The 17,697-nt window shown below is 39.5% G+C and overlaps 2 protein-coding genes across 3 annotated transcripts in view; both read right to left on the reverse strand.

The window, feature by feature from the left end:
• Nucleotides 1-3,254: 3,254 nt before the first annotated feature.
• On the reverse strand, nucleotides 3,255-9,302 carry svbp (small vasohibin binding protein). 2 transcript variants are annotated; one of them, XM_034167416.1, is made up of 4 exons: nucleotides 9,169-9,185; nucleotides 4,597-4,695; nucleotides 3,992-4,132; nucleotides 3,255-3,390 (listed from the first exon to the last, which is right to left on the reverse strand). In XM_034167416.1, the coding sequence occupies exons 3-4, from the start codon at nucleotides 4,103-4,105 to the stop codon at nucleotides 3,304-3,306; spliced, it is 201 nt and encodes a 66-aa protein (XP_034023307.1). In that variant the 5' UTR covers nucleotides 4,106-4,132; nucleotides 4,597-4,695; nucleotides 9,169-9,185; the 3' UTR covers nucleotides 3,255-3,303. The 2 variants fall into 2 exon arrangements, with proteins under 2 accessions (XP_034023307.1, XP_034023306.1); XM_034167415.1 differs by lacking the exon at nucleotides 4,597-4,695 and having other exon boundaries at nucleotides 9,169-9,302.
• Nucleotides 9,303-13,661: 4,359 nt separating this feature from the next.
• The window catches only part of bin2b (bridging integrator 2b), a 72,266-nt gene continuing 68,230 nt past the window's right edge, over nucleotides 13,662-17,697 (reverse strand). Inside the window, exons 11-12 of the mRNA XM_034167414.1 lie at nucleotides 16,694-16,786; nucleotides 13,662-14,041 (exon numbers count right to left, since the gene is read on the reverse strand). Coding sequence (XP_034023305.1) covers nucleotides 13,931-14,041; nucleotides 16,694-16,786 — 204 coding nt within the window. The 3' untranslated portion in view covers nucleotides 13,662-13,930. The remainder of the gene's footprint in view (nucleotides 14,042-16,693; nucleotides 16,787-17,697) is intronic.

Consider the following 17,697-nt stretch of genomic DNA (forward strand, 5'->3'; position numbering starts at 1 on the left):
GTCCATCTGTCAACCCCACTGAGGACTTTTATTCTGGGTCTCATTAACATCAGATCACTGTCCTCAAAATTATTGTTGCTTAATGATCTAATTATGGATCATCACTTACATATGACTGGGTTATGTGAAACCTGGCTTAAACCTACAGTTGTCCTTCCCTTAAATGAGGCCTGCCCACCGGCATACACATTTAGTCACATCCCTCGTGATGTGAAGCAAGGCGGGGGTGTTGCTTTTATATATAAATCCAGGTTTAAATCATTTATGAAAATTGTGGATGCATTAGGATTCCAGCAATGCATTCAGGACTCGACGCATATTAGTGGAAATACCCTGGACTTGGTTCTCGCACATGGTATTGCTGTCACGAACATTGACGTCACACCTCTTGCATCAGTGGTCTCTGACCACTCACTTATTAGGTTTACAGTTTTGCTGCCGCATTTAGTGGAACAACCTTGTTTATTACTGTGGCGATGCATTAACTCCTCGAAGTCAAAACTAGATTGCCTGGTATCTTAGCTTTGCGTTTGGAGAATGCCCAATCAGTAGATGGTCTTGTGGATAGTTTAAATTCAGTGCCCAAAATTACACTTTTACACACTATTACATACTAAAATTACACAAGATTGCGCCACCTCTATTAAAACTACGCCTTCCCAAAACACACTCGCCTTGGTTCAATGGTCACTTGCGTGACCTCAGGCAAAAGGCTAGAGGTTTAGAACGGAAATGGTGTAGCTCCAAATTAGAAGTATTCCACCTTGTGTGGCGTGATGCTATTTTTCGACTATAAGCATGCACTACTGGCCACAAAGTGGGCCTATTACTCTGATTTGATCAATAAAAACAAGCATAACTCAAAGCTCTTGTTTGAAACAGTGTTAATACTTATCCAAAGACAACCACCTTAAGTCGCTCTCCTTTTTTAGCACAGGACTTCTTGGATTACTTCGTGAAGAAAATAGAGGACATTAGGTTGAACATATCCCAGCATGCCTTAACCCAGCCACTACACCCTGCTATTGAGGTGGGTGCTACCACTGAGGTGTTACTTAGATTTACAGAATTTGATAGTATCTCACTCGGCATGCTGATGAAACTTGTAACATCTACAAAAAGCAAAACCTGCTTATTTGATCCTATTCCAACAAAATTGTTTAATATATATATAGCGAAGATTCTTTCCATCCTGTCTATGGCTGATGCTGAGACCCTGATTAATGCAGTTGTCTCTTTTAGATTTGATTATTGAAATGTTCTGTTTTCTGGGTTACCACAGTCCAGCACTAGGTGTCTCCAATTGGTCCAAAATGCTGCTGCCAGACTTTTGACACGAAGCAGAAAGTTCGACCACATTACACCCTTTTTACCATCTCTTCACTGGCTTCCTGTCTCTGTGAGATCAGATTTTCAGGTTCTATTACTAGCCTATAAAACTGTTCACAGACTGGCGCCTTCCTACCTAGTTGATCTAATTAAACCCTACGTACCGGCCAGGCTTTGCTTTTGCAGGACGCAGGATTACTTAGTGTCCCTAGGGTGAATAAAAAGTCTGCAGGTCATAGACCTTTTTCTTATGCCCCTGTTTTGTGGAATGATCTCCCTGTGTCAATAAAGCAGTCAGATTCTGTGAAGACTTTCAAGTCCATGCTTAAAACGCACTTGTTTTCTCTTTCATATGGCTAGCATATTGGCATATTGTGTTACTACGCTTTTATTTTTATTTTTTTAATCTTTTATTGTACCATTTTTTAATCTCTTAATTCATTTTATTTTTGTTTTCTAAATTGTTTTGTGTGAAGCGCCTTGGGGTGACTCTGTTGTGATTTGGCGCTATATTAAATGAATAAACTGAAATTGAATTGACCGAGCGCTAGCCCACCGCTGTCCATTGAGTTGTTCATCAACTAAAGCTCCAGTTTCACGTGACCATTCATGCAGTTTGACTGTTTCAAATATTAAAACCATTCACACACTGAGTAAATATAAAGTCTTAATCTGACTTGTTACATTGTTTCAGTCGGATTCATCATCACAACCTGATGATGTCTGGAAAATACCTTATTGTGGAAATTAATGAAGAAATGCTGCAATTTTAAAGAAGTCCCTTAGCATTTCTCTGCTCTGGGTGTGTTTCTGAGCCTGATCCAGAGAACTCCAGTGCTTTGTCCCATCAACAACAAGAAAAATAAGTTGTTTTAAATGGAGTGTGACATCCTCACTGGGTCACTGTAAATGGAAACATTTTCAAGAACCAAATAAATAACAATATTAACTGGTTGCTTTCTTTTTTTTTTCCCCTACCAAAATCCCAAAGGTTTCTGGTATTTGTTTTTGCACCACGAACCGGTTCAAAGCTTTGGTTCTGAATGAAAAAGATGTGGTGGTCCATGCGAACAAGTAAAATGAATAAATCATGCTCTTAATCTGAAAGACCTTACTCCTGAATAAAGAGAGGGAATAACCTAACCTTCATATTACTCTGCATTCCGTTTGCAATTTGTGGTAGAGCCAGGAAAGCAACGAAGAGGACAGCTAAGCTAAGGTAAGCCTAACTATGTGTTAAAATGTATAGGAGTTTTAAAATATTTAATTACATTTAGTGAGATCATCATGCACACATTTAGGCCCCCTCCTGGTAAAGTTTTGAAATGTTAGTTTTATTTGGTGTATTTTTAATCAGTTCAAAGCAGGAATAAATCTTTGTTTTTAGTTCAGGTGACAGTATTTGCAGAGCTAATCCTTCATCAGTTATTCTACCTTCCCTTGCTCCACTGGATAAAATGCCACACACAGTCCCCCCCTTTTATTTCAACATCCTTCACACTATTTTCCTGTAATATTGAAGATTGCCTTCCCTAAATTAAAGGTTTTTTGTTTTGTTTTTTACATTTGTAGTAAACTGCTGACTACGAATGTAAAATTTCTCCAACCTAATACCTCACCTTACGTGCATTAATAAAACACCTGAACCAAGGCTGAGCTTATGGTGGAATAATGTAGGTCCATTGTTGGAATAAGATATGGGGGGGACAACAGCAACTGATTTGTGCATATGTCAGATTGCCCATATAATCATGCTGAGGGTCAGATGTGGTTATTTTGCATCACCTCTTGTTGTGGATACACGACAGGTGTCAGTGTAGGCCCTTTTTTTCCACAGATGTATTTCTCAGAAAAACCTCTACTCGTATATTTGGACCAATACAGTACTTTTTCTTTAATATGAACAAATTAAAAGAAAACAGTTTGGGAACACAGTGGTTTGCAAATGGCTAAAAATGGTAAAATTGGCAGAACTCATTCTCCTTGTGACTGCATCTGCTTGCAGAAGGCCTCAAACTGCTGCTGCTCCAGCTCTGTCATCACTTTGTTCAAGGCATAAATCTTAAAACAGAAGCAGAAACTGTTCAGTCAAACTGAGGACGAATCAGTCACATCACACGTTACATTACTATGTGCACATACAGCAACATCAGTGTAGCAATACTTTGTTTTAAAATTGAAATACTGACAAGCTGAGGCTGCAGTTAAACTGTGCAGTTCGTGCAACTACTGAAATCTAAACCTAAACATCTCATCCCCCCAGTTACACTGGATTTTTGCCAACTCTTACAAATAAAATCTGATTTCTGTTTAGACTGAAAAGCGGGTCTCTGCAGAAAATGTTTGGAAACAACCAGTTTAGCATTTTACTGCTTTTTAAATTGGTTTTTCAAGCTCGGAACAAGTAATCAGTGCAAACTAAAGGTAAAAATTGATATTTTTCATGTTCGTGTTTCAAAATCCAACCTGTCAAACATTATTCAAAATGTGCCGTGTCCTATGGTTGCATACATAATTGACTCCACTAAAATATGATTTGTGACCTAATTTTGACGGGCAAGTGTCCAGACCATCACTCACTTAATCAATCACTTAATGCAGCCTGGACAAACAGCAACTAGACATCAGACACAAGTCGCACTCTGTGACGCCTTATAGTCACCTCTGCTCTCTGCCTCTGTTTCTGCTCTTGCTGTGCTGATTTCTGTTTGGTTCTGTCTCCTCTGGTCGGAGTGGAGTTCAGCTTCGACTTGTCTTTACGGCAGGCCGGCTCCATGGTTATGCAGCGCGCCACTCGACCACCCTGACAAAACACACCTCATAAAGTTACGATGTCTTGGTTGCCTGCAAAGACACAAACTCGTCCAAACGTTTCAGAGATCTTTTACTTAAGTTCTTACTAACAAGCACAAACTGTAAGTAGTCCAAATAATTTCTAATATGCTGAGGCAGATTGCAGTGGCTGTTTAATACACGATTAGTGAGTCTTCTTCTCAGCAGGACCCCAGAGTTTTGGAGAAAGTAGTACTTTTCTGACTTTAGCAGAAGAACACCATCAGGACAAAAGAAATGGCACCAATGTGTTCAACTAGGTTTTCCAGTCCAAAAACAAAAGATATTTGATTTATACTGATAAAATTAGACAGAAAAAAGCTTTACACAAAGCATGACATCTCCTTTGTACAATAATTGAAATTCCTAAGCACCAAAATAGGTGACAATTTTATTGTCTTTTTTGATAAGATTGTATGTTACTTAACTCATTACCTTCTCAGACACACATGTCGAAATAAAGCGTACACTCTAAACAGTATCAGTTGACAGATGCACGAGGACACTTCAGCTGTATTCAATGACCATCTCCACCTTCAAAACATATAAGGAATTATGAAAGTACAACGGGTCAAATAAGTATTGAACACATCACCATTTTTCACTAGAATTTCACTAGAACAACTTTTCACTAGATGTTGGTAACAACCCAAGTAATCCAGACATACAAAGAAATCAAACCATAGATGTTCATAAAGTAAGTTATGTGTAATAATGTGAAACGACAGGACAAAACATATTGAACACCTGAAGAAAGGGAGGTGCAAAAAGACATGGAAAGCCAAGACACCAGCTGAAATCTATCAGTAATTGGAAAGCAATCCTGCCCCTTCTCAGTGCAAATTAATATCAGTTGGTTCAGTCCCAACTGATGGCCTATAAAAAAGTTTATCATTACCAAAACACATCTCGTGATGGGTAAAAGCAAGGAGCTCTCTCAAGCTCTTTCCAACCTCTTTGTTGCAAAACATATTGATGACACTGGTTTCAGAAGGATTTCTAAACTTCTGAATGTTCCAGTGAGCACCATGGGGCCATAATCTCAAAAGTGGAAAGAACATCATTTCACCATAAACCGGCCATCTCCAGAAGCTCCTCACAAGATTTCTGACACAGTGAAAAGAATTATCAGAAGAGTTGTCCACAAACCAACAACCACTTGTAGAAAGCCAAACAATAACAATAAGTAATGCACTCAACCACCATGGCCTGTATGCACGCTCAACGCACAAGACTCCATTGCAGAAGAAAAAGCATGTTGGAGGTTTGCTGCACAACATTTAGACAAGTCTGTGAAATACAGAGAGAATACAGTCTGGTCAGATGAGACCAAGAGTGAACTCTTTGAATACCATAATACACACCGTGTTTGGAGGTAAAATGGTGCATGGAATTTAACCCAATTTCATCTGTTGTTTTGAAACGCTCAGAAATATAACTGCGGGAAGTGATTTGCATGACGTCACCTTGGGGACCTCCCTACAGGGCCATTTCGGGCTGGTGTGTTGAAACGGACGGGAAGAAAGCAAGTTTAGGATTGGCTGTTTTTGGTGCAGTTTCATGTTGAATACATCAAAATGGTGAACAGCTGTGTTGTGAGAGGGTCCAACAACACCAGTTGTGATGTTTATTAGGTGCACAGTTTTTAAGATTTTGAGAGAAAAGTGGGAGCATTTTTTCCACGCCTCCCAGAAAGACTTAAAAAAAATTCAGCCGACCTCAGCATGGGAGATGGGCTTCAAAAAATGTGAATCTAAACAAAGATGCTGTCCCTTCCGTTTGTGTGGCCAGCAGAACAGCAACAAAGAGCGATGCCTCCACAAAACCGTGTCTATGTCGCAATGATGGAGACAAAATGTCTTCTCACACACACTATGCCATGAGCCGTTGAGTCTCGCAGAGGAAGCCACAAACGTTTATCCAGTTTTAGAGAACTGTGACCATGAAGAGTCGGAGAGAAAGCAAGGGTGGGTGACAACAGTGGACAGCTGTGTTTGTGATCATAACGGGAGAGCTGTGACCTGGACACAGGATTGGCTCCCAGCCATTTGTGCTAACGACATGGATTTTTACTGGATCAGACTGTGCACGGACAAATGAAAGAATGAAGCAACACCAGCGTGATGACGGTTATCAGCTCTTTACTGACTCTCATGTAGAACTCATACAATTTGGAAGTATTGAAATACCGATTTTGTTTACATATGGACACGTGTGGAACCAGAGCAGCGCCAGACAGCAGAACAAGATTTTACACGGCTGCTGTGTGCAAACTGGAGGAGTAAAATCAGCAGGATGCAGGCATCTTTCAGAGTATATATTTATTACTGCCTTGCTTGTACTTATCCAATCGTATTTAGATGTACTAATGTACTAATGTTTTTTTTTTTTCTGAATACACTGCAAGTTACAAATGAGGTGGAGATGGACATACTTCATTGGCAAAATACAAGAATTTGACTTGAAAGCCAAATTAAAGCCATTCTATACAAAAATCAATCCGGATTAACTGTGCGTACTGGAATAGTCCAAGCATTCGCCCTATTGAGATATCCCATAATCCCTTGCATGCCAGAGAGTCGCTGCAGTCTAAAAAACATAGAGAATCCACATGACAACAATTGAAAATGAACATTATACTACCAAAATATAATTTTTTTAATACTTTTCATGACGTTGAAGACTACTGCATGAGACCCTGAAAACGTACAAAACAAATATTCCAAATATTCTGTCTGCTACATTTAATCTGCATGGATCTTCATAAATGCAAACCAAATTTCAGACATCTTATATACAAGACTCTGGAACAAACAGCACAAACACTGCTGTAAAGGACTATAAGCAGGGCGTTAAAGAACAAACCTCCCTTACCTCCAGAACGATATGAACAGAAAGCGATTGCGGCTCACAGCGATTCCCACTGAAAATAACGGAGGAACAACCTGAGCTTCTCGTATGTTTACATAAAATAAACACAAGAACAACAGCTAAAAAAAACCCAGATAATACATTCATGACAGTTTTATGTTGCGATGTTAATGCTGTTGTCCGTGTGCAGGGGTTAAATTGCACCCTGATCAGACTGACTCAATGCATTTCTCAGTGTTAATGAGATCTTGCAGAGTGACGAACTCTCTGAAGTTTTGCGGGATTTAAACCTCAATAGGGCGAATGAAGTGGACTGCAACTGGCCGCAGAATGACCTTCAGGCAGCTAAAGGTCAGTCCCCAAGGTGATGTCACAATTCTGGTTCAAAATGGCTGTGGATCTGCATTGCATTTTTAAGACGAACTCTGGCTTATTTTATTTTTGTCAGCTAGATCGGGGCAAGTTGAAGACTTGGAAGAAATGACTTATAATTTGGTGTAGAATTTTAAAAAACTAGTGTTGTCTGGAGTGAGATATGCTTGAAAGGTATAATAATACATCACATACAATACATATTACATTAACATAAATGTGAATGCAACCGCAGAAATAAGTGCAACCGTAGAAATAAGTGCAATGAGTTGCACTTTACTGCTAATGTTTTGTAGTCACCAGAATGTATTAATTTCTCAAAATATGTTAAATACTTTCTGAAAGAATTTGAAGTTTGACAGCAGGGATGGTGGTCAAGTAGTTAGTGGGCTTGGTTTCAGTGTGGAAGGTTCCTGGTTCTAACCACACTCCTGCCACATCTGTCCATGTAACGAGGAGTTGCTTCGTGAAGGGCATGCACGTTTCATGAAGGGCATGTGCACCTCAGATTTTCTGTGGTGACCCTGAGTGAACACAAGGGAGCAGCTGAACGGACTTCTTCTTTTATTTGACATTTGATGGAGTGGAATATCTCCCATTCAGGAACTACTGATTAGATTTTTGAGACAGATGTGGATTCAGAATAATTTTTCATTGATATGAGCTAAGCTCGCTCTATGGTAGATGAAAGCACAAACTGGAAATGGCACAAAAAATCTGCCCAGTGGGGAAAAGGACCACAAACCGGACAACATTGTCATAAAAAGCCACAAACCAATGGTAGACAAATATCCCGGAGTGGCTATATACACCATGGGTGGTGCATATTGCAAGATATGGATGCACAATATGCGCCATGTGGATGCGTAATTTGCACCACCTGGTGTATATTACTCATCCGTATCACGCAATATGCACCACCCATATTGCATTATGGGATGGTGTGGGCAGTTTATGTGGTAAGAAACTTCAAAATATTGCTAGTTTGGAGCTGTGAAATCTGACATTATCAGAAGGCTTTTCGAATTTGACTCGGGAAAAGCAGAGGAAGCCATATTACATTTAATATTATACACTGAATTTGTGTAGATGAGGGTGGTGCAAATAGGAGTGTATTAAATCTTAATTTACACGTCAGTGGTGCACATAGATTTTGCAGACAAAGCCACAAACTGGAAATGACATGGTAAGACGCTGAAGAGCTTCGCTCATTCATGTCTGTGACATATACATATTATTTATGTAGTTGTCATTGATTTTCAAGTTTTGGTACTTTGGTGAAACAGTACCAGTTTTCTTCTCTAAACTCCATTCTAAAGGTTTTCATTTGGTTGGTGCATCTGCACGATAGGGCCCTCCAAATCCAATCTATACATCATGATCAGCTGATCTGTGTGGGGAAATGAGTGTCGATTTAAAAAAAGTTACATGTGATATTTTCTGAGCTGAGTGAACATGCCAAACGTTAATTATTTGTATCCGATTCGATTCCCATCTACTATGACTGCAGAACCATTAGACTGAGGACATTTCAAACGACAAATGTTATCGCATTCCTGATGAAGGTGTCGCCTTACAAATATCACGTGTGTATTAAAACGTCTGCAGTGCAACAAGAACCACTGTGGTTGTGTTTTGTAGATCTGTGGAGGTTTTACAGACGCAATAACGCTGTTAGTTTTAACATTAATCGCGTCTAAACGTTTTCTGATGGCTACAAAACAGCTCACAAAGACATGTTTCAATCTGAATCAACATACTTACACTGTGAGTTATTTTCAGTTTGGACAGTCACCGTAAATGAAACGTAGCTGTAGCTAACTGCTAAAAGCTACACACACACAAAAAAGCTGTTTCTATGGTGCCAACCGTAAACAAATCCGTGTTCCATCAACAGACGCTCCGACAAAGGTTCCGTTTGGTCTTCATAGCGCTACCATACCGCCACCTACTGGTTTGAACAAAGCACAGCTGGCTTTTAGTTAATTCCGCACTTTTCCAGACTTAAAATTTCTAATTAACTTTTTTTTTTTTTTACTTTTACTATTATTTTACTTCATAAAGCACGTGGACGTTTCCCTTCCCAGCCTTTCTTAAATCTGTGTGGAGTAGACAGTTCTCGAAAACCGAGTGACTGTGCAAGGAGAAGAGTGAGGAAAGCCACCAAGACACCCAGACAACCCAGAAGAGGTTTTAGGCTTCTGTGGGTGTGATTGGAGAAATTGTGCACAGTGCATGTTTTGCATTTTGTATCCCCGGTTATAAAGCTTCATGATGAAGTGGCACAGAGGAGGATTTACTTAATAAGAAGACCTGAAAGTTCAGCTACAATTTGCCAGAAGGTACATCTAAGATACAAACCTGGATTTAATGTTTTGGTGAAAGAAAATCCTCAGATTTACCATAGAGTGTCATAGTGTTTGTATGTCTTCATAACTGATGTAAACAGTCTAAGACATATTCATTGACTTGGAAATGTTCATGTATCCATCCCTTGACTTGTTTGAAGAAAACTAGCAATTAAACTGATTATTTACAGGTATTATACCAACGGGGCTGATTACTTATGCAACCCATCATCTTGGCTTTTATATTTTTGATTAATTTATATCAAGTTGTAGAGATTTGCTTTATGTTACAGACTTATTCCAAAATGGATTAAATTTTTTTTTTTTTTCCTCAAACTTCTACACACTGATGGGACCCCAGAATTACAATGTGAAAAGTTTTTTGAGATGTTTGCAAATTTATTAAAACTAAAAAAAATTAAGAAATCACATGTACATGCAGTTGCAGACGTTTGTGTATTTATTTATTTATTGTGGTTATTTTTCAGAGAATATGAATGATAACAAAAATTTTTCCACCCATTCGCCCTATTGAGATATCCCATAATCCCTTGCATGCCAGAGAGTTGCTGCAGTCTAAACAACATAGAGAATCCACATGAAAACAATCGCAAATGAACATTATAGTACCAAAATGTAATTTTTTTTTATGGTTTTCATCATGTGATTGCTGCATAAGACCCTGAAAACTTGCTTAAACAAATATTCCGTGTCTGCTATGTTTAATTTGAGTGGAATTCGCAAACTGAATTTCGACATCTTATATACACAGTGGGGAAATAAGTATTTGACCCTCTGTCAGTTTTGCAGGTTTTCCCACCTACAAAGAATGGAGAGGTCTGTAATTTTTTATTGTAGGTACACTTCAACTGTGAGAGACAGAATCTAAAAAAAATCCAGAAAATCACATTGTATGATTTTTGAATAATTAATTTGCATTTTATTGCATGAAATAAGTATTTGATCCCCTACCAACCAGCAAGAATTCTGGCTCACACAGACCTGTTAGTTTTTCTTTAAGAAGCCCTCTTATTCTGCACTCTTTACCTGTATTAATTGCACCTGTTTGAACTTGTTACCTGTATAAAAGACACCTGTTCACACACTCACTCACTCACACTCCAACCTGTCCACCATAGCCAAGATCAAAGAGCTGTCTAAGGACACCAGGGACAAAACTGTAGACCTACAGAACAACAGGCAATCAGCTTGGTAGAAGACAACAACTGTTATGATTATTTATTAGAAAGTGGAAGAAATACAAGATGAGTATTGAAGCAAGAGCACTGAAGATGGGTCATGGCTGGGTCTTCCAGCATGACAATGACCCCAAACACACAGCCAGGGCAACTAAGGAGGGGCTCCGTAAGAAGCATTTCAAGGTCCTGGAGTGGCCTGGCCAGTCTCCAGACCTGAACTCAATTGAAAATCTTTGGAGGGAGCTGAAACTCCAAACCTGAAACATTTAGAGAAGATCTGTATGGAGGAGTGGACCAAAATTCCTGCTGCAGTGTGTGAAAACCTGGTGAAAAACTACAGGAAACATTTGACCTCTGTAATTGCAAACAAAGGCTACTGTACCAAATATTAACATTGATTTTCACAGGTTTTTAAATACTTATTTGCAGCAGTAACATACAAATAAATTATTTAAAAAATCATACATTGTGATTTCCGGATTTTTTTTATTATGTCTCTCACAGTGGACATGCACCTAAGATGAAAATTTCAGGCCCCTCCATGATTTCTAAGTGGGAGAACTTGCAAAATCGCAGGGTCTTCAAATACTTATTTTCCTCACTGTACATTTACTGTTACCTACTTTTTGTGTGTAATTTTGTTATAAATTTGATTGCAAAACAAAGTCTGCATGAAGGACTTCAAATGTGTTTGTCTTTTAACCAAGTATTTCCACTTAGTTTGGGGAGTCCACCTCTTATAGTTCTGCTGGACAAACTTTAGCCCATTAACTATTATAAGACATCAGCATTACTAAAACAATTGTTGGGCAACTGTTTTGATTAAAGTGATTGGCATTTGGCTTATGTCTAAAACAGGTTAACCCGGGCAGCGCCGGGTACCCCAGCTAGTAAACAAATTAAAATGTGTGAAATACCAAGGGGCCCAGTACTTTTGCAAGGCACTGTATGTATATGTACGACAAGACTGCATTATTAAAATGCATTTAGTAATGCATCATGCATAGGCTATCATGGTCAAAGAACACTTGTTTTGTCAGCCTGTTTATTGCTGACTATGAGCACCACAGCATTTAATTCCACTCACTGTATTTTCACCAAGGCCATGGTAGGAGGTAGAATATTGGCAAGTCTGACATTTAGTAAAACTAAAAGTAAGGCCAAGTAATTTTTGTGCATTCAGGAGTTCCCATTATGGTATTTTGATTGAATTATCCCTGCCAACTGACAAAGTCATGAGCTCACCACATCCATACCTGCATATGTTCATTGACATCTCAGAAAACTTTGCACACATATGGCTCCTGAGTCAGGGATGGTTTGAGTCCCTTTTGGTGGTAATCCACGAATATACATTTCCTATATATTCGTTTTGTGAATTGTTCTGTAATTTATGTCTGTAGCATGGCCCAAGCAGAGGGTCACCCCTTTGAGTCTAGTCTGCTTGAGGTTTTTCCTTACCACTGTTGCTCTGGGGGTGAGTAAGGTTAAACTTTACTTGTGTGAAGTGCCTTGAGGCAACTCTGTTGTGATTTGGCGCTATATGAATGAAAAATCTGGAAAAAAAAAATCCATAATGCACAATATGGTGACATACAGTGGGGGGTTGGGATCATAATTGTTACTGGAGGTGTTGAGTGTCTTGATTCATATGTGATTTTAACACTCTGATCTTAAATGGTACCGAAAAAGTACCATTTAAATGGTAATAAAAAACTAACAAAGATGTTTTCATAAAGCCGTTGAGATTGAATGTTTAAATCAATAATTTAGAAACAAACAAAATAAATAACTTCCTTCAAAAGTAGAGGCCAGAAGGCCTAATGATGGAGAATGAAGTCTGGAACTGAATGGATTTCTTGTATTAAAACCCGTTTCTGTTCCACTCCACCGTGAATCACCACCTGCACAGCTGGTGACACGAGAACAAATTTTTATCTGCCAATGTACCAGTGTGGGAAACCCACATGTGGCCATGAGCGCCAATGTCTCAAGAGAAACTAGGAGGGGCCGGGGGCAAGTTCAGACCAACAACTGCGGCAGTGGTACTAATGGGTATCCCACATACACTTATGCAGGACGCGGGGGTGAATACCACCCAATGCGGGACGGTTGGCAGCTCTGCAAACTTGCACTGTGCTCCAACTCTCCAGTCACAGCCACAGAAGACTCCAACTCCTTCAGAGTAGTCCTGGTGTCTTGATGGCTTCCCTCACTTGGCTCCTCCTTGCACAGTCACTCACCGTTTGAGATCCGCCTGCTCCAGACAGATTTACCGTGCAGGACAAGTTCAGTGATTTTGAAATGTTCATGTATCCATCCCCTACCACAAAACCCTCTAACAGTGATTAGTTTCACAGTAATATCAGTTATTTATGGGCTCTACGTATAAAAAGACCGTAATTCCTAAATTAATGCAATCTTTTGTTCAGCCTCTTGAATTAAAGCTGAAAATCCACACTACAAGTGTTTCATTTTAGCTCCATTGTGGTAGTGTACAGAGACATTAGGAGAATGTCATTGTCCAAATATTTATGGAGCAGACTCTTGATTTATGTTTAATTAAAGACTGACGATCAGTACTGTGATTATCCAATAACTACTAATTTCATGAGTGTGCTGTATTGATGTTTAAATGGCGATTGTGAGAGTGTGTGAGCCGCTTTCATTTCCTGCCTGTAGAACTTTAGACAAACAGAAAAACTGCTACTTTAATCAGAACTTTATTCATTTTATAAAACATCAGCAGTTAAACAACAAGGTTTCACAGTATCTTATAGGAAGACTTTAAAATGGTAAAAATACACACAAAAAAATACTGTAAAATTTCACAATCTAAGTTTCTTGTATCAAAATACTTTCAGACTCAGTCACCACTTGTGCGACACAAGTTACAACATCAGAGCACGTGAGAAACCACAAGGGGCATCTGGGCCATCTGAGCCAGAAACCAGAGCGAGGGAGAGGTCCAGGATTGCGTCACTCTGCCTGAACAGGCTGGATGAGTTTTTCCAAGAAGGTCCCAGAGTGACTTTCCACATCCATGTACTGCTTCCAGCTGTCCTCCCTGATCCCCTTCACCACGCCTTCCTGCGGTGACGCACAAACATATGTCAGCTCCCTAAAACAACCTGCTCTGTGATCTTCTGATCAACAGCTGAAGCAGCGTTTGCTTTAATTTCCCGACTCCTTGGTAACAAACACCAAAACACAATCGTTCGCAGACTCTGTAGTTTGGAAGTGCAAAACATTTGCTGTGGTGCATCTATTTGATGGGGACAGTTGCTCATAAGAACTACAGCAGCACTCAGTGCATTAGGCCCCGAGTCCATACATCAGGGAAACAAATCCCACAAGCAGTTTTTCCTGAAGTGAATTTTTCCTGGGATGAACCGTTCGCGAGCGCCGTCTCAGCAATTAGAACAGACTGAACCTACATTCTTCCTTGATAAAAAAAAATGACAATTTAGATACCAGTCAATAAGACGATGATGCTAAAATGTGGTGAGAACTTCAGTACACAAAAACACCTATGAACCAAATAAGATCTTCAGCAGGTGTCAGACGGGACGACCTAACAGAAAGCAACACTCAGTGCTCACGCTCATGTGCGACAGCATGTGACCCGTCATGGACAATCTGAATGTTGACGTTGGTGCAAGAGCAGACAGTCGGGGGTACGGCGCATAAAAATCACAGTTTGCATGTTTTCAGTACATGAAACGGCTACTGTGTTTTTGCTTGCTTTAAATTAAAAGGTAAAGGGGACTTTGTAACTGGGATAAATTATTTTCTGCATATTTAAAACATGTTCAAATACTATGGTTGCATATCCTTTGCTATCAAACAGTGATGGTGTTTGGTGTGAACTCTTAACAAGAGGCTGCTTCAATGGCACAGATAGATCAGTTCGCACTGTACTTACCTTTATGTTGTACCTCTGATGTTTGACGTGCAGTCAGTTAGTACACACCCCACAACATCGATTTCATGCAATCTACCCATCTTAATCCGTCATCAAAATTATAAACTGAGCAAACATCGTGCTCCCAAACAGCGCACCTGGATTGGTAAGCTCTGGTTTTTCTATGTTCACCGTGTTAACCTCATGGGCTAATAACAGCTGGTGCTTTGCTAAAGTTGCTCAGGGGAAAAGTGAATTTTTTTGGTCATGCAGCAACTATAATCCTTCGGGAAAATGAAAGGCCCATACCAAAATTTTTCAGTACAAATATGTGTACAGTTCGACCCCTAGTAGCTACTAGCAGCTAGTCACCTTTTGCTTTATCTGCCATCCCTAGTAATTGTTGTCCTTCACCAATGGCTTGAATTACAACAAAAAATTGTGGCCTCAAGCACGGATTTTGAAATGTGTCAACTACAGACATTACGAGCAGTGACACAGTTGGAAAAGTAGGACATTCCAAGAAGAAATTCAGACATCTTCCCTTTCCTCGTAGGTGAGTTTAGCTGACTCAATGACCCCCAAGGTTTTGAACTAGTGCTGGGTTGAAAAGATCGATTTGCCGATTTTAAATTGATTCTCATTTTAATAAAAATATATACATATGCACTTCTTGCCAGCGTACCTGAAAAAAATTATGCTGCAGTTGGGCCGTTACGCTGTTTCCAAGGGTGTGTAATGGAAAAATTAAATGATCGTTTCTCTACATTGATTGTGGACGTGCTGGTTCTGATTTAGAAGCAGCTCGTCCACAATTTATTCATCAATCTCTGTCAAAACCATTTAAAGATGTCAATCATGACTACTGGGACTGTTGTTGAAGATTGTTGGCAAGAAAAGAGAATCATCCGCCGTTTATAATTCACACAGTAGTTTTTGTTCTTTTTTTTGTTGTTCCTCCTAACGTGCCATTTCCATGGGACAGCACATGAAGGTTCTCTGGGATGGGCTGTGTGAGAACTTTTCTCATAGCCATGTTCTCCTGCTGCAGGAGAAATGTTCTCCTACAGGGTGGCGTGCAGTGAGCGCTGCATGTGTGAGTTTTGTAAGGGAGACCGGGGCCATTATCCCCCAGAAAAATTTTAAATTTATACCTCTCAAATACTACTGCCTCTATCTTGAGGGCCAAATTTTGTCAAGTAGTGTTAATATGTTGCATAACTAGACCATCAGGTAACAGCTCAAAAAACTGTTTTAATAACACTAACCCAAATCGATATCAGAATCTTAAGAATGGTAAATGAACTGCATTTATATAGCACCTTTCCCATCTGCATCAGATGCTCAGAGTGCTTTACAATTATGCCTCACATTCACCCAAACACACTCACAAACTGATGTCAGGTTGCTGCCTTGCAAGGCGCTCACTACATACCGGGAGCAACTCTGGGATTAAGAACCTTGCCCAAAGGCCCTTGGTGATTTTCCAGTCAGGCTGGGGTTTGAACCGAGGACCCTCTGGTCTGAAGCCCAACGCTTAACCACTAGACCATCACCTCCCTACATTAAGAATCGGAATCAAATTGATTCTTGAAATTTCTATCGATACCCAGCCCTATTTTGAACATTCCCAAAACTCCACAACTGAACCAGAACGCTCCGACACCAGGTAGGGAACACTTGTGTTTTCTCGAACCAAACTCAACATTAAATTCCTGATCAGATTTCTTCTTTCTTAATTTAGTGTGACGTCATCCGGTGTGACACCGGCTTCACTGACCTGAACAACACATCAAACAAAAACAAAACGGGAAAGAAGAGTTCCACTTCATACAAACCTCACAACTGTCAGAAAGAACCAGGATGATGTCTCCTTCTTGAAACGCCAATAAACAGTCTTCAGTTGCTTCATGGCTCTCTAGCGCCACCGCCTGGTGTTAAACAGATTACAGCAACACAAACAGACAATTACTTTGATTTATCTCATTATGAAGGTTATTGTGGTCATCTATCAATTGTAAAAAAAAAAAAAAAAAAAAAAAGCCAAACATCCCCATTAAAATTGTTCATGTTTTATTAGTATGAATTATTAAAAAAAAGAAAACCTGCAAAACAGCATGATGTCTGTATGTTCATTTCTATCATTAGGGAACAGAAATGTCTGATTCTGTTCTGAACTTTTGCAACATTGTTCTGGTATCGACACAACTGTCTTACTCATGAGTTAAAGGGGATGGACACACAAATCAAGTCACTGAAACAGTCCAGCACTGTATTCTGTCTGGAGACAGTTCCCAAAAACAAAATGAGGGAAGCCACCAAGACACCCACACAACTGTGAAGGAGCTCTAGATGTGTGTGGCTGTGATTGGAGAGACAGTGTCTTTTGTTAGCTTTGTGTCATGAGCCATGTTTGGGAATCGTGTGCCTTCTGGCAAACTGTTACTGAGGTTTCACATCATTATTTGAATAAATCTTTCTCTAAGCATCGTCCATCGTGAGGCTGTGTAACTACTGATGTAAAATAAAATTTGAACATTTTTGAGAACTGTTTACTCCAGACAGATTTACCGTACAGTCCCATACGGTCTGTATTTCTGAATGACTGATGGAGATGAAGTCCAAGACACATTCAGTGACTTTGAAATGTTCATGTATCCATCCTCTGGCTTGTCTAAAGAAAACTGGCTGTACAAGAATTTTTGTTGGACTAAAATACATGGAGGGATGATTTAATAATAATAATAACAATAATAATAATCAGTGATGCCGGTAACGCGTTACTGTAATCTGACCACTTTTTTTAGTAACGAGTAATCTAACGCGTTAATCTTTCCAAATC

The sequence above is a fragment of the Thalassophryne amazonica genome, chromosome 3, assembly GCF_902500255.1.
Source record: "Thalassophryne amazonica chromosome 3, fThaAma1.1, whole genome shotgun sequence".
Taxonomy (NCBI): Eukaryota; Metazoa; Chordata; class Actinopteri; order Batrachoidiformes; family Batrachoididae; genus Thalassophryne; species Thalassophryne amazonica.

Coding starts and splice junctions, on each gene's coding strand:
- svbp (XM_034167415.1), bottom strand. CDS start 4,105: ATGGAGCCGGCCTGCCGTAAAGACAAGTCGAAGCTGAACTCCACTCCG. Junction 3,391..3,991: donor AACAGAGGCAGAGAGCAGAG/GTGACTATAAGG, acceptor TTCTGTTTTAAG/ATTTATGCCTTGAACAAAGT.